At 40.1% G+C, this 14,062-nt stretch overlaps 1 protein-coding gene across 1 annotated transcript; it reads right to left on the bottom strand.

Annotated features, from left to right (window-relative positions):
- Nucleotides 1-406: 406 nt before the first annotated feature.
- Nucleotides 407-11,545, bottom strand: LOC121929167 (proto-oncogene Mas-like). The gene is given in 5 exon segments (XM_042464477.1): nt 407-498; nt 501-1,403; nt 5,846-6,021; nt 8,101-8,105; nt 11,529-11,545. Coding segments are annotated over 2 exon segments (963 nt in total). The 5' UTR covers nt 1,372-1,403; nt 5,846-6,021; nt 8,101-8,105; nt 11,529-11,545.
- Nucleotides 11,546-14,062: the final 2,517 nt, after the last annotated feature.

Below are 14,062 nucleotides of genomic sequence, written 5' to 3'. Positions count from 1 at the left end.
ACATTTTGACATGCAATGCTACAGGCAACCACCTGTGGTCTCTATCCCCGGAGATTATAAAACACATACCTTTGCCCACATCACCATTCACCTCACAGGTCCAGGTATGCATTATTTTTGTATTGACAAAGATAGTGTTGAACCCTGGTGGCACGGTGGTTAAATGCCTGTACTGCAGCCACTCACAAAGCATATGGTTGCGAATTCAATACCAACCCAGGGGCTCAAGCTCAACTCAGGCTTGCATCCTTCCAAGGTCGCTAAAATTAGTACCCAGATTGTTAGAAGGTAACTAGCTTACACTTTGTAAACCGCTTAAGGAGTGCTTAAGTGTACTGATAAGTGGTATAGAAATGTACTTGCTATTGCTATAGTGTTGGTTTCAGAGGTCGCTGAATAGCTGTATTTAAGCTGGGGAGTCTGTTTCTGCTCCATGCTCTTCCTTGAAAAGCCTTTGAAGGATATTTTTCATCTCCTCCCTTCTTTGGCCTCCCTTTGCCTCCCAACCAGGAAATAAATGAAGGGGTTAACACTGCTGTTTAGAGATGCACCCAGGAACAAATAGTGAATCACACCATAATACGATAGAATGGGAATTACAAACATGACGAAAAGAGAAGCAGTAACTGGAAAAGCAAATATAATGAAGAAGAGAAGAGTAAAGACGATGGCTGTTAAGGCCTTTCTCTGTTTATGTTTTGGTGACTTATAGAGGACTTTGATGAAGAGCATAAGAGAAGAGATAATCATGAGTGGGAAGCAAAGCAAGGGAGTTACAGCAAACACAATGTAGAATATTTCATATTGAAAAGTTAGAATGTGAATGTAGGGAATTAGAGAGAACACGAAGGAAGTGATCCATAGGAAGGCACATACAGTAAAAGACATATAGGTCGGGCGGTGACATCTGTGCCAAACTGGAAAGAAGACAGAAACACATCTGTCAATGCTGATGGTTGTCAGTAGAAGTTGTCCAGTGAATTGCAAGAAGAAAAAGATATTGAGGAATGTCACCTTTACCTCCAAAAAATGCCCACATGAAACTGGATCTTTGTTTGAAAATAAAGACATTATATAAAGAGTACAATCAATAACTATGTATATGAGGACCCCAAAGTCAGCAACAGCCAAATTCAGAATGAGTGTTGTGAAAGGATTCCTCTTCATGCAGAAACCAAGAAGCCAGATGACAATCCCATTCCCCACAAGTCCAAAAGTGGAGATGAGAAAGGCAAAGCTCCTCATATATTTGCATTCTCCAAAATCACAGAGGAAGAAGTCAATATAAAATGTGTCATTGCCATTTGTGACTCTAGTTCCGTTGTATTTATAATATTCTTTTCCCACATCCAAAGGGGGCAGAGAGGTCATGAGGCTCGTTCTTTTGTTCTGGGCACCTTTTTCTATATTCATGCAGGAGAAAAAGAAAGAAGACGACAATAAAATTAAGTTTCTGCTATCATGCTGAACCATAATGAAACAAACAGCTAACAGTTGGGGGCTGAGATTATCTTCTTTTTAGGGATGCATTTTTTAAAATTATTTTTCTTCTCAAAGGAGGAAATTAACAATTTTAATATTTTTCTTCATACAATGAAAAAGTCTTTGAATACCACAAAGCCTATTTACAATTTGGATCCTTTTATACAGCCTAGAATCATAGAATCATAGAGCTGGAAAAGACCACAAGGGCCATCCAGTTCAATGTCCTACCATGCAGGAACTCTCAATCAAAGCATTCCTGACAGATGACCATCAAGCCTCTGTTTAAAGACCTCCAAAGAAGGAGACTCCACTACACTCTGAGGGAGTTTGTTTCACTGTCGAACAGCCCTAAATTATCAGGAAGTTCCTCCTAATGTGGAGGTGGAATCTCTTCTCCTGTAGCTTGCATCCATTGTTCCGGGTCCTGTTCTCTAGAGCAGCAGAAAACAAGCTTGTTCCTTCCTCAATATGACACCCCTTCAAGTATTTAAATAGGGCTATCATATCACCTCTTAACCTTCTCTTCTCCAGGATAAACATCCCCAGCTCCCTAAGTCGTTCCTCATAGGACATGGTTTCCAGCCCTTCCCCATTTTAGTTGCCCTCCTCTGGACACGCTCCTGTTTCTCATTGTCCTTTTTGAATTGTGGTGCCCAGAACTGGACACAATATTCCAGGTGGGGCCTGACCAAAGCAGAGTACAGTGGCACTACTACTTCTCTTGATCTAGACACTATACTTCTATTGATGCAGCCTAAAGTAGCATTGCCTTTTTAGCTGCCGCATCACACTGTTGACTCATGTTCAACTTGAGGTCTACTTGGACTTCTAGATCCCTTTCACATGTAGTTTCATTCAGCCAGGTGTCCCCCATCCTATATCTATGCATTTCATTTTTCCGCCCTAAGTGCAGTTGTAATGACTGGGCCCTCCAGTCATTTGGGGACTTCTCCTGAACTACAAAGGGTTAATCTAGGGGGAGGTCCATGCTAATGAGAGCTGACATCATATGCTAATGAGCTGTGACATCATAGCTGATGTAAGTTCTAACTGACCAATCAGAGAGTAGGACTGCGAGATTCAAGAACATTCCATGGAAAACCTTTAAAAGATCCTTGGGGGCCATGTGCTTCTTTGTCTCTCCCTCCCTCCTCTTGGGGAAAACCAGATGTTTCTTTGTTCTCTGGGCAGCTGGGGAACCGTCTCAGGAATGCAGGTGGAGTTGGCAAGAAGCCAGCTCCCTGCATCCAAGAACTCAACACAGACTGCAAATCCCATCAAAAGCGGTATAGAAATAAATATTATTATTATTATTATCATTGTGTGAGTAGCTAGGGAATGTGTTAGTTAGTGCGCTTAGGTTTTGTTATGTTTATCTAATAGCTTGCCTGAAATGAACATCTTTGTAACTATGCTTTCTATACCTGCAAGGCAAGGGGGCTTTGCACAAAAGATACCTTCCTATCCTATGCTATTTCTTTAAAATAAACATCTTTCTTTAAAAAGTATCTGCTGTCTCTCTCTGCTCCTGTACACGCATCTTAAGCTCGGTTTACTGGTTGCTGTAAGCTAGCAAGGAAGGAATCTAGAGATCCCTAGCAAGTCTCAGTGTGTGCTTAGGGGAAACGTAGGTTGGTTGGAAAATTCACTGAGTGGTGGCAGCGAGATATAGGGCCTCAAGGGGTCTCATTCAGCTCAGCAGGGAGTGAGAATGGAGACTAGGAGATCCTAGAAGGGAAGTTTTAAGGGACTCCCTGGGAGTAAGAGTCACGCACAGGGCTCATTGCCCCAGGGATCACCAGAGCAGTACCTTACATTTCTCCATGTTGAATTTCATTTTGTAAGCTTTGGCCCAGCTTTCTAGTCTATTCAGGTCGTTTTGAATATTGATCCTGTCCTCTGAAACAGATAACCCAAAAGAAGCAGCTTCCAGCCACTTCTGGGATGTGGTGTTCAGATGATGTATGCTAGACACTGAAGCAAGGCTACACCGAACCAGCAAAAGCCAGCCCTTCCAGAAGTGGATTTAATTTGTTCCTGCTGGCTGTTGGCTCTGGGACCATGGTGGTGGCCTACTTTGAGAGCGGGCCATGCGGTCACCACAGTCCTGGACCAATCACAGCCTGATAGCAGCCAGAGCACCAGAGGCAGCTCTTTCCTGCCCGTCTACTTTAGGCCAGTGTAAATTCACATGTGAGTGTTTTGCACAGAATACAGCCATTCCTGAGCAGAAAAGGAAAGAAAAGTCACCATGTACAGTGGGGCCTCGCTATTCATGGACTTGGTATTCATGGATTTCAGCATCTGCAGATGTCAGTGGTGGTGCATACATATGGCCACACTGCCATTAGCGACAGTGGGACTTCAGGTAAGCCCCAGCCCATTGTCTTTAATGGTGGTACAGTCATGTGCATGTCCACCATTGGGTACAACAGGGGCTATCCCTAATGGTAGCACAGCCATGTGTATGCATCACCATTGGGACAACGGGAGTTGAGCATCTGTGGATTTTGGGTGGGGGGGGGGGGGCCGAACAGATCCCCCACAAATACCAAACTCCCACTGTACAGGTATTTCTGTGCAGGGAACAGACTTTTCTGCAAAGAAATATCACCACAGGCTGTTTCCTGTGCAGAAAAGGCTGTTATTGGGATTTATTATTTGCAAATCATGCGTGTGTTTGTTTTATGATGAAAACAGCCTTTTTTGTACAGAAAGTAATACTTCAGTACAGAAAAGACTGTTTCCTGAATAGAAAAGTATGTTTTCCTTGCAAAACCATATTTGGATTTTGCACAGAATAAATCCTGAATGAAGACAGTTATAACCAGTCCAGGAGTCTGACTGTCAGGCTTCTTGACACTTAAACAACAGGGTTTTCAGTCATTTTTCTTATATTTCTAATATTTTCCCACCCCTAATTCCTTTTCATTTGATAGGAAGAATCAGAAATCTCCTTCTAATTTGGATGAAATGTGATCTTTTTCAGAAGTGGGACTTTGATTACTTTTTCATCTCCTCCCTAAAAAAAGGCCTGTATAGAAATTAAATAGTGGTGTGTGTGTGTGTGTACGTGTGCACGTGTGCACATGTGTGTATGAAAATACCTGAAAATGTGGCAAACTAGAATTGAGCTGTTGGTCATGCTGGAAGACATCAATTGACCATTTTGGGGTGCATCTCTCTTCATTTTTGAGAGAGGGTGGTGATGCAGGAGGCTGCAGTACACAGTTTTGTTGTTAACTGCCCTCAAGTTAACCATGACTCATGGTGACTCTGTGGATGAGACATTTTCAAGACCCCCTGCCCTCCACTGCATTGCTTTGGTCCAGCAAATTAAAACCCGTGATCTTCCTGATGGAGTCTATCCATCTGGTGTGTGGTCTTCCTCTCTTTCTATTGCCATGCACCTTTTCTAATGATTTATGCCTTCTCATGATGTGGCCAAAGTACAAAAGCCTTGGCTTCCAGGGAGAGTTCAGACTTGATGAGTACATAGTGCAGCCCTCCAGTATTCCAAGGAGTCTATGTAGCTCAAAGATCCCTAGGCATTGCCACAACGTAATTTGCAACTACCAGGTAACAAAGAGGATGTGTTAACCAAACAAAGTCCTCTATTTTTGTAATGGCCAAGTCCTCTGTTTTTCAAAATATTAAACGCAGCTTCCACTTGTATTTTTCTCCAAATTTGTGAGAGTACAACCCTATCCAGAACAGGTTAAAGCACCTCCCCTACAAAACTGTGGGGATGTTGTAGATTCTGAAGGGACTACACAAAATTTTGTTTGATATTTTTTCTATAAGGCTATTTTAAAATTTGCAGTTTTTATCATGAGTGCAACACACACACACACACACACACAAAACCTGAGATTTTTGTGGTTGTTAAAAAAAAGGAGACTGTAAAAGGTAAAAATTAGATGGATCTCTTCGCAATAGGCCAAATGTTTAGAGAGGTTATTAGTTTAGTTGGGGTTTTTGAGTGGGAGGGGAGTTTGGGGATTTGTAATGGAAATATCCAAATGACATTTCTGTTGTTCTGGACTATTTTCTTGCATTATAATTCTAATGCCCTTTAAAACAATCCAGAGAAAAGTAAATTTGCTCATAAAAACATAGGAACACTTCAACAGCTCACATCATGCTTTAAACACATTTGGAAGAGTGCTAGTGTACATTTTTTTAAAAAATGGTTAAAAGCAGTGCCTAAAAAGAATGGAATAAGTAGGAGAAGAAGCAAAAACAACTGGTAAAATTTGGCAAAAGAAAAGGACCTATATTAATAGAACTCTCTCCTTTTTTTTGCCAGTCTGAAAGAGTTTTCATTTGTTAATCCACATGGATCACTTTGAATACCTACCACTTTTTAACTTTTTGTAGAATTTGGATTTCCCCTATTATTTCTTTTGCAAACCTCTCCTTGTTTCAAGGCTGATGTCCAGTTCTGATGCTCCTCTTATCTTCTAAAATATTTGTGAATTCTGGCCTGTGAATTTTTGAATGATTCTCATGGAAGGTGACTGGCAATCCGTTAACCTAGACGTCAACCAGAAGGGAGTAAAAATTATTCCAGCAAATCTCCAGGAAAACATATTTCTACTCAAAATATCTGAAAACTGATTTATAAAGATCTTTCTTAAAATGCTGACTATAATGGCTATAATAGTTTAACTGACACTGAGCATAACAAAACTGTCCAATGATTTTTTTTTGTGATCAGTCCAACTGACAAATATGCCAAATATTATTTATTGAAGATAACTTCATATATCTTCAATTTGTGTGTGATTAAGGCAATGGTAAAACATGAAAGTAAAAAATGTTTACTGGAGATACTCGTTAGATTTTTCCTAATACATGTTTATTGACTTTGGTGAGTTTGGTATTGGTTCAATATACTAGCACTCAGTAGAGCTGTTCTGTTGATGTTGTTCTTTATTGCTATTATTTCAGAACATATGTATATTTCTCTATACATTTCAAGGGGAGTGAATCCTTGGCATCTGGCCACAGACTTTGTGGAGACAAGACAGTTTGGCATCACAATAATGCCTTGTCTTCAAAACATGGCAAATCCAGTTCTGCAGATTATATGGCAGATTTTGCTCATATCCCCACTGTAGTCCCATCCACTTCAGTCGGCTCACTCTAAGTGTGCTTAACATTGGCTGAGACTCCATTTTCCTATGTTTCTGAGAAGGATACCGTAATAATGAATAGTAGCTTCCTGCCAGGATCACTTGACTGGTGTCTGTGAGTATCTACAATGTACATCAGATTATAGAGATTACTTCTAGGTAACTGGTGGCTTTGCTGTGCTAGGCCTTATCTGGCATGTCCAGCTGTGTTTTGTGATAAAGTACTCAAAGAAATAAGTGGAACAAATATGATTTCCTATTTTAGATGCTCCCTACACAAGAATTTGTATGAATCAGAGAATCATAAAATCATAAATGCAGTTTAGAGTATCATTAGCTGCTGCATCACATTGTTGATTCATGCTCAGCTTGTGGTCCACTAAGACTCCTAGATCCCTTTCTGTTGTCAAGCCAAGTATCACCCGCTCCTATATCTATGCATTTCATTTTTTTTCTTCCCACACGTAGTACCTTACATTTCTTCATGTTGAAATTAATTTTGTTAGTTTTGGTCCAGCTCTCAAATCTGTTAAAATTATTTTGAGTACTGTCCTGCGGAGTATTACCTCTCCTAATTTGGTGGCATCTGCCAATTTGATAAGCATTCCATCTATTCCATCAACCAAGTCATTAACAAAATTAATTTCAACAGGGAGAAATGCAATGTACTATATGTGGAAAGAAAAAAATTGAAATACATAGATATAGGAGGGGTGATACCTGGCTTGACAACAGTCTGCCAGCCTATTTGGCAGACTGTATATCCCTGTGTATGAAAACATCTTAGCTCAAATGAACACTTTAATCCTGCAATTATTCCAAAGCAGTGCAAGGTAAGAAAGCAATCATGTTTTTGCAGAAAACACAATTGTCACAGGATAGGATTCTTATGCGATAAGGCTGTTGGTGTTGAGATTTTGCCTTTTTTTTAATTTTGCAAGAGCTGTTTAAACTAGCACATGACAATGTTTACAACTGAAACATTTGCTACAGTCCCAGATTTAGTGTGCATTTGAGGCACCTTTAATATTAGAGACATTAGTTGAGGCCAGTCAAGTATCTAAACCAGCACAGCACAACACAACACACACATTTCTGTTATTTCCAAATAAATATGACTGCAAGGTTTACAGTAAGAATGGAATAGAGAATTTGGTTATACAGTTCTGACTAGTCAATGGTTTTAACATCTATAACTGTATGGCTTTAGGTTTCTGAATACATCTTATTCAGTAGAAATTGTCCTTTTGGGTATACTGGTCACCAGAACATTTATTCAAGAAAGGACTTTCTAAATCAACAAATTGTTGGAAATCTGATACTGTTAATCCTTCTTTAATGCATATATCTTTGAGTTGTCCTGTAATAGCTACATTTTTGGAGGAAGTAATCACATGAATGCAGGACATGGTGGCTTAGTATTTAAGTGGCTGATTCTGATAAATAATAATAAATAAATCGTTTATTTATAGCTCACCTTTCCTTGAGATCAAGGCGGGTTACAGCATCATGGCAACAACAAACGACAAACAAGAACAATACAATATTAAACATTAAAACCAAAGAATTAAAACACAGATTAAAAAAATGATGATCATAATGTTGGAAGGATGACAGTTTGAGGCCCATGGAGTGAGCTTCCGTCATTAGTCTCCGCTTCTGCTAACCAAGCAGTTTAAAAGCATGCACATGCAAGTAGATAGATAGTACCACTTTGGTGGGAAGGTAACAGCATTCAGTGCAGGCATGCTGAGTCATCTTTGGACAACACTGGCTCCCTGGGTTTAGTAACGGAGATAAGCACCACACTCTACAGTGAGTTGCAACTTGACATTTCATGTAAAGGGGAAACCTTTACCTTTAATCGCATGAGTAAATTTGGTTTTGGAAAGTTCATTGATATTCTTAGACATGCATGTTCTTTTGAATTATTCACCTGTTTCTTGGAAATTAAGAAATGGCCACTGGAAGTGGATTTTTGCACCCTTTTGACTGCTCAAAAATGGAAACTTTGTCATTGAAAAGATTTTTTTTCTTAACCTGTGATCCAATGGACAGAATATCTAACAATGCTTGCAACATTTGAAATTTAGGCAAAGGGACCTGTATTTGAATATTTTATATAATGTTTTATATAACCTGTTACTGTATTTAACCTGTTACTGTTATACTGATACACTGTGTGGTTTTGTTTTTATACTGGTCAAAGACCGAATAAATTTTATTACAACAATGTTTTATAGAAACACATCTGACATCATTCGGCCTGGAAGGGAGTGAAAAGGCAGGAACCAGCCAGAGCAGAGTAGCAAATAATGAAACTGAAAAATAGCACAAGGAGCTGTTGGTCAGATGTGAGCCTTAGTAACCCACTCCACAATCCCCCCCCGTCAATCCCTCAATATTTACCTTGTTGCATCAGCAAAATTCAATTCTTTTTCATTCACAAATGCACTTTTTTGTGTCTGTGCCACAATTCTGAAGGGCGTGTGTATATCAGCCACATGCTTATAAACCAGGATCCATTATTCTCCTTGGCTGCTTCCTTGACCATTTTTTTTAACATACAAGCATGAATAATTTCCAAAGGAGTCTTCCCTCTCAGTGAGATTATGTGACTTTCTGTTCTAATTAGATGACATTTCTTTTCCAATTTGGGAGGGTTTCTTTAAAAAAAAACAACCCATATTTGCAAATGTGCCCCTCCCCCCCAAAAAAGTCTTTTTGGCTATCCAAATAATCTGTTTTTTCCTAAAATGTCATATCTGGGCCCTAAATCAGTCAGTCCACAAGCTCTCAAACAGCTCTCTCTCAGACTTTTGACTTGATAGTTGGGGAATCAGTTGCATAAAAGTTACTTGTGTAAAAACCTGTGGGTCTTTTAATATTATTGTTTTGTACAAAAGAGCACAGAACAGAGTGTTTTGCAAAGCTAAGCTATTTTATATGCAAAATGTTGCTTTTCTGGAGATTTTTTGCACAAATGATTTTAGTGCCTCACAATTCCTGGTGGAGAGGGAAAGTGTAGAGGAAATAATTTCAAAAACCTCTCTTAATTTTGTCCAATGGGAAGAAACATGCTATGAGGATGCAGTAAGGTTTTTTTTTTTTAAAAAAAAAATCATCCCTAATTTGCTTTCAAGAAACCTGATGTTTCCTGTGTTAATGGATCAGACTACACGCTGTGATCTCTGGGATAACTATTAATGGATCTAATATTGCTCTGGAAATAAAGTGTCAATCTCCAGCTCAAATGCAATGCTCTTACTGCAGATGTTTATCTCTCACATTCTTCTTTCTTGATAGTTCAGAGATAAATAGGATCATTGTGTAGGGGAAGAAACAAAAAATCCTGATCATATGGCTCAGCAATTGTGAGTGTAGAAATATACAATCCTTGTATATACAATACAAACCTTGAAACAGTAGTACATGCACTGGTAACCTCTCGGCTCGACTTTTGTAATGCACTCTACATGGGGCTACCTCTGTGTCAAGTTTGGAAACTTCAACTGGTACAGAATATGGCAGCCAGGCTGGTTACTGGCATATCTAGATTTGCCCACATTACACCAGTTTTAAAATCCCTTCACTGGCTGCCTGTTAGTATCCGGGCAAGATACAAAGTGTTGGTTTTAACCTTTAAAGCCCTACATGGCTTGGGTCCTGACTTCTTGCGGGAGCGCCTTCTCCCATATCATCCTCCCCACACTCTTCATTCTTCTGGGAAGATTCTGCTTCAACCAAAGAGGACTAGACTTTCGGCAGTGACCCAGCGTTCCTTTTCAGCAGTTGTTCCTAGACTCTGGAACGACCTGCCGGATGAGATCCGTCAGATTACCACCTTGGAAACCTTTAAGAAGGCTATTAAAGATGGATCTCTTCTGGCAGGCCTTTCCAGACTAGGTCCACCTCTATTTTCCTGCCTCCCCCCCCTCCACTTCTCTCCCCTTTTCTCCATCTCTTTTTTCCATCCTGTCTGGTCCCCACTATACCTTTCCATTGATTTTAACTGTGATTTTATACTACTGTTTTAATATCTGTCTGGTTTAATCTCTTTTTAGTATTACTATGTTTTTATACTGGGGGGGGGGGGATAGGGGTTTTAGAATTTTAACTGTATTCTCTTTTATTGTTTTAATCCATTTGGATTCCAAGAGATTAAGTGGAATATCAATAATAATAATAATAATAATAATAATAATAATCCGTTGTTGTTGTTTTGCAGAAACAGAATATGGTGTTTGCATGTGTCCCTTTAAAACGCTGAAGAGATGGTGTGAGTGGGGCCTTGACAGACCCTTGTCAATCCCCCCTGGCCTGATTTTTAGGCATTGTGTGCCCCCAAACCACACCAACCTCCCACTTATCTGAATCCACCAAACCACTCCCACACATACTGAATACTAACACTAAGCATCCCCATCCTCAAATGACTCCCTTTTCAGCTGTTTCCCAACCAATATGGTGGTCTAATTGACACCCCCCCCCCCATACACATACTGAATAGATCCTCAAAGTTCTCTGTCCCCAAATGACTGCCTTTTCAGCTGTATCCCAACCAAAATGGTGACTGGAAGTGACATTGTGTCACTTCTAGTCACCATAGTGGCCAGGAATTGGACAAAGAAGTTTCATCACGGGGTGATGTGTTGGTGGGTTGGGGAGAGATTGGTCCCTGCCCCCATGTAGTTGTCTACTATAGATCTCCCTAACCTTTTTGCCCATCTTTGTGGTTCTGCTTGAAAATGAAATTTTATTGTCCATTAGCAATAGGCTTCTTTCTCCATGTCCTCTTCTGGGACTAAAATAGTACTGTACTATAACTGTGTGGTACAGAAGGATCCCTGGTCCCTGACTGTCTCTACATTACATACCTGGAGCAGAGGTCTCTACATTACTTACCTGTGAGTCAGTATAGGTGAGTAGGGTGCAAATTCAACGAGTGGAAGGCCAGATGTGCCACCTCTCAAAGACAAATATAACATTCCACCACTCAGACTAAAGTATGTAACACTCGTTCTCCCCTCTCTTCTAGCCTGTATCTTGATGTAATCTGTTCATCAGCTTCATGTGACTAGAATATCATGTTCTTTTTAGCTTTTAAAATGGAACATACAGAGATAATGCAGAGAAAGTTAAAACAAGATGTCATTTAACAATCAGTGTCATAAAATGCTACCTTTGAGGAAAAAATAATTTTTATTAGATACTGAAAGGGACATTAACACACTGCATGCATCCATGGGATCCCATTGTCTAAAAATCTATCAGCAGGATATTACTGAAACCAAATTACCTCAAGGACTACTTTCTTGCACACAAATTTGCTTGGGTGCTCAAACTTTTAGCAAATATTCTTTCAGTCCCCAAATGGTTGGTGACACAGTATAGGGCCTTCTAAATTGTGGCTCCCAGATGCTGATATGCCTTCCCTAGGAAGATTCATTTTGTGTTTAAAAAATAATGTTATTTTAGGTTCAGCTGAAGATGCCTTTGATATTGCATGACAACCCAAGCAAAGAAAAAGTACCTGTTGTTCCTTTCTCCATCAGTTTTGGTGATGCACAGATCTGATTGATAATTTGTATCTCCAGCTTGAAATCCCCAATTTGAATCATGCAGTATATACCAACTGGCTGCTGCTTGAATCTTTCCTGTGAGGTCAGCATAGACTTCCTTCTATTTCTTCTTATCTCAACTGATTTTACAGAAGTTCCCTTTTACAGTCTACAGGGTACGCCCAGGACATTCTTCAGTGCCTTCTTAGATTTTTATCCATACTAGAAGCACTGTGCATTTCAGAAGAAACTATACTGTAATAGGGATTTTTGCATTTAGAAAGTCATTTTAAGGATAATCTTATAACATAGGACATTAAACATGTGAAACTGACATGGAACATAGACGGACTGACACATCCAACTTCTGCGTTTATAAGATGTAAATTTTTAGATTGTAAGCCCGAGGGCAGGGAACCATCTAATTAAAAAGATTGTATGTACAGTGCTGTGTAAATTTACAGTGCTTCATAAATAAAGGTTAATAATAATAATCCTGTCCTGTCCAGCACTGGGCACTAGTCAGGCACATGAGTGAGAAGCTATGGCTTCACAACCTCACATCTGCAGAAATGTTTTTGGGGATGCATAAAGCTATAAGACCCAAGACAGATGCACCCAGTCTCACATTCTTCTGGCTTCCTGCTCTTTCCTCCTTTTATCAGCATTTCTACCTGTAGAAACATAGAAAGCCTACCCTTCCTGTTCTATTTATCTTCACCGATCCCATTCCCCACTCCTGTAATTTTGTTCCAATATATGGTGGAATGTTTGGAGAAACAACTGTTTAATTGTTCATGCAACATTTATTGAGAACTTGTACACATGAGTAGTATACCATTAAGATAACATGAAGTATGCTAAAGTGAACCTGAACAATTCATAAAACATGCAGGGGTAGCTGTGTTGTCCGTTTAGTAAATTCAAACAAAAATCCACCTACCGGTGATACCTTTATTGGCCAACCGAAATGCAAAATATACTTGTTGCAAGCTTTTGAAGCTCCACTGGCTTCTTCATCAGGCAAGATGTTACATACCAAACAGGAGAAAAAAATAGAGATATTAACAAGATGCCTGCATTTTACTGTTTCTGACCTTAGTTAAAATAGTATGGGGAGGGTATCTTTAGCAGGCTGGTCCCTCCTCCTCTGGTCCTGTGGCAATTGGGCAAAGTCCAGGAAATTTAAAGTCAATTTGCATATCAACAAGGATTCCTCTTTTATAATCCAATACATCTCCAATCCTGTGAGGCCACAGGCCTCTTTATAGGTCCTCTGTTTTCCACCAAACAGAACCAGAACAAAAAACTGAAATCAATCAATGTAGTGATGACTGGGGATGGGAAAGAAAGAATCTTAGGCGGGATACAAACACGGCGCAGCTCCTGTGCAGACAGAAAAAGAAGCTCCAAAATGGAGCTTCTTTTTGAGTCGCATTTGCGACGTATCGAGGCGCCAGGGGCGCACTCGCTACGTCTCAATGGACGCGACACGTACGGACGCTCAGCGTCCGATACGCAAAGATGGCGCCATCCATGTAGAAGGGCCGGCGCCATCTTGTATGGACAGAGTCCGTATTAGGCCCAGGGGCATCTAGAAGAGACGCCCCCTTTTTAAAATGGGACGTCCTCCGGACGTCCCAAATGCCGGTCTAGAAAGCCTCATAGAATCATAGAGTTGGAAGAGACTGCATGGGCCATCCAGTTCAACCCCCTGCCATGCAGGAAATCCAAATCAAAGCATTCCCGACAGATGGCCATCTAGCTTCTGCTTAAAGAACTCCAAGGAAGGAGACTCCACTACACTCCGAGGGAGTATGTTCCACTGTCGAAGAAAGAAGTTAGGTTTCCTTTTCCATAAAAACTATTCATTATGAT

The sequence above is a fragment of the Sceloporus undulatus genome, chromosome 4, assembly GCF_019175285.1.
Source record: "Sceloporus undulatus isolate JIND9_A2432 ecotype Alabama chromosome 4, SceUnd_v1.1, whole genome shotgun sequence".
In the NCBI taxonomy this organism is placed as follows: Eukaryota; Metazoa; Chordata; class Lepidosauria; order Squamata; family Phrynosomatidae; genus Sceloporus; species Sceloporus undulatus.
Note: the sequence above shows the minus strand (reverse complement) of the source record. Positions and strands in the feature narration are given on the sequence as shown.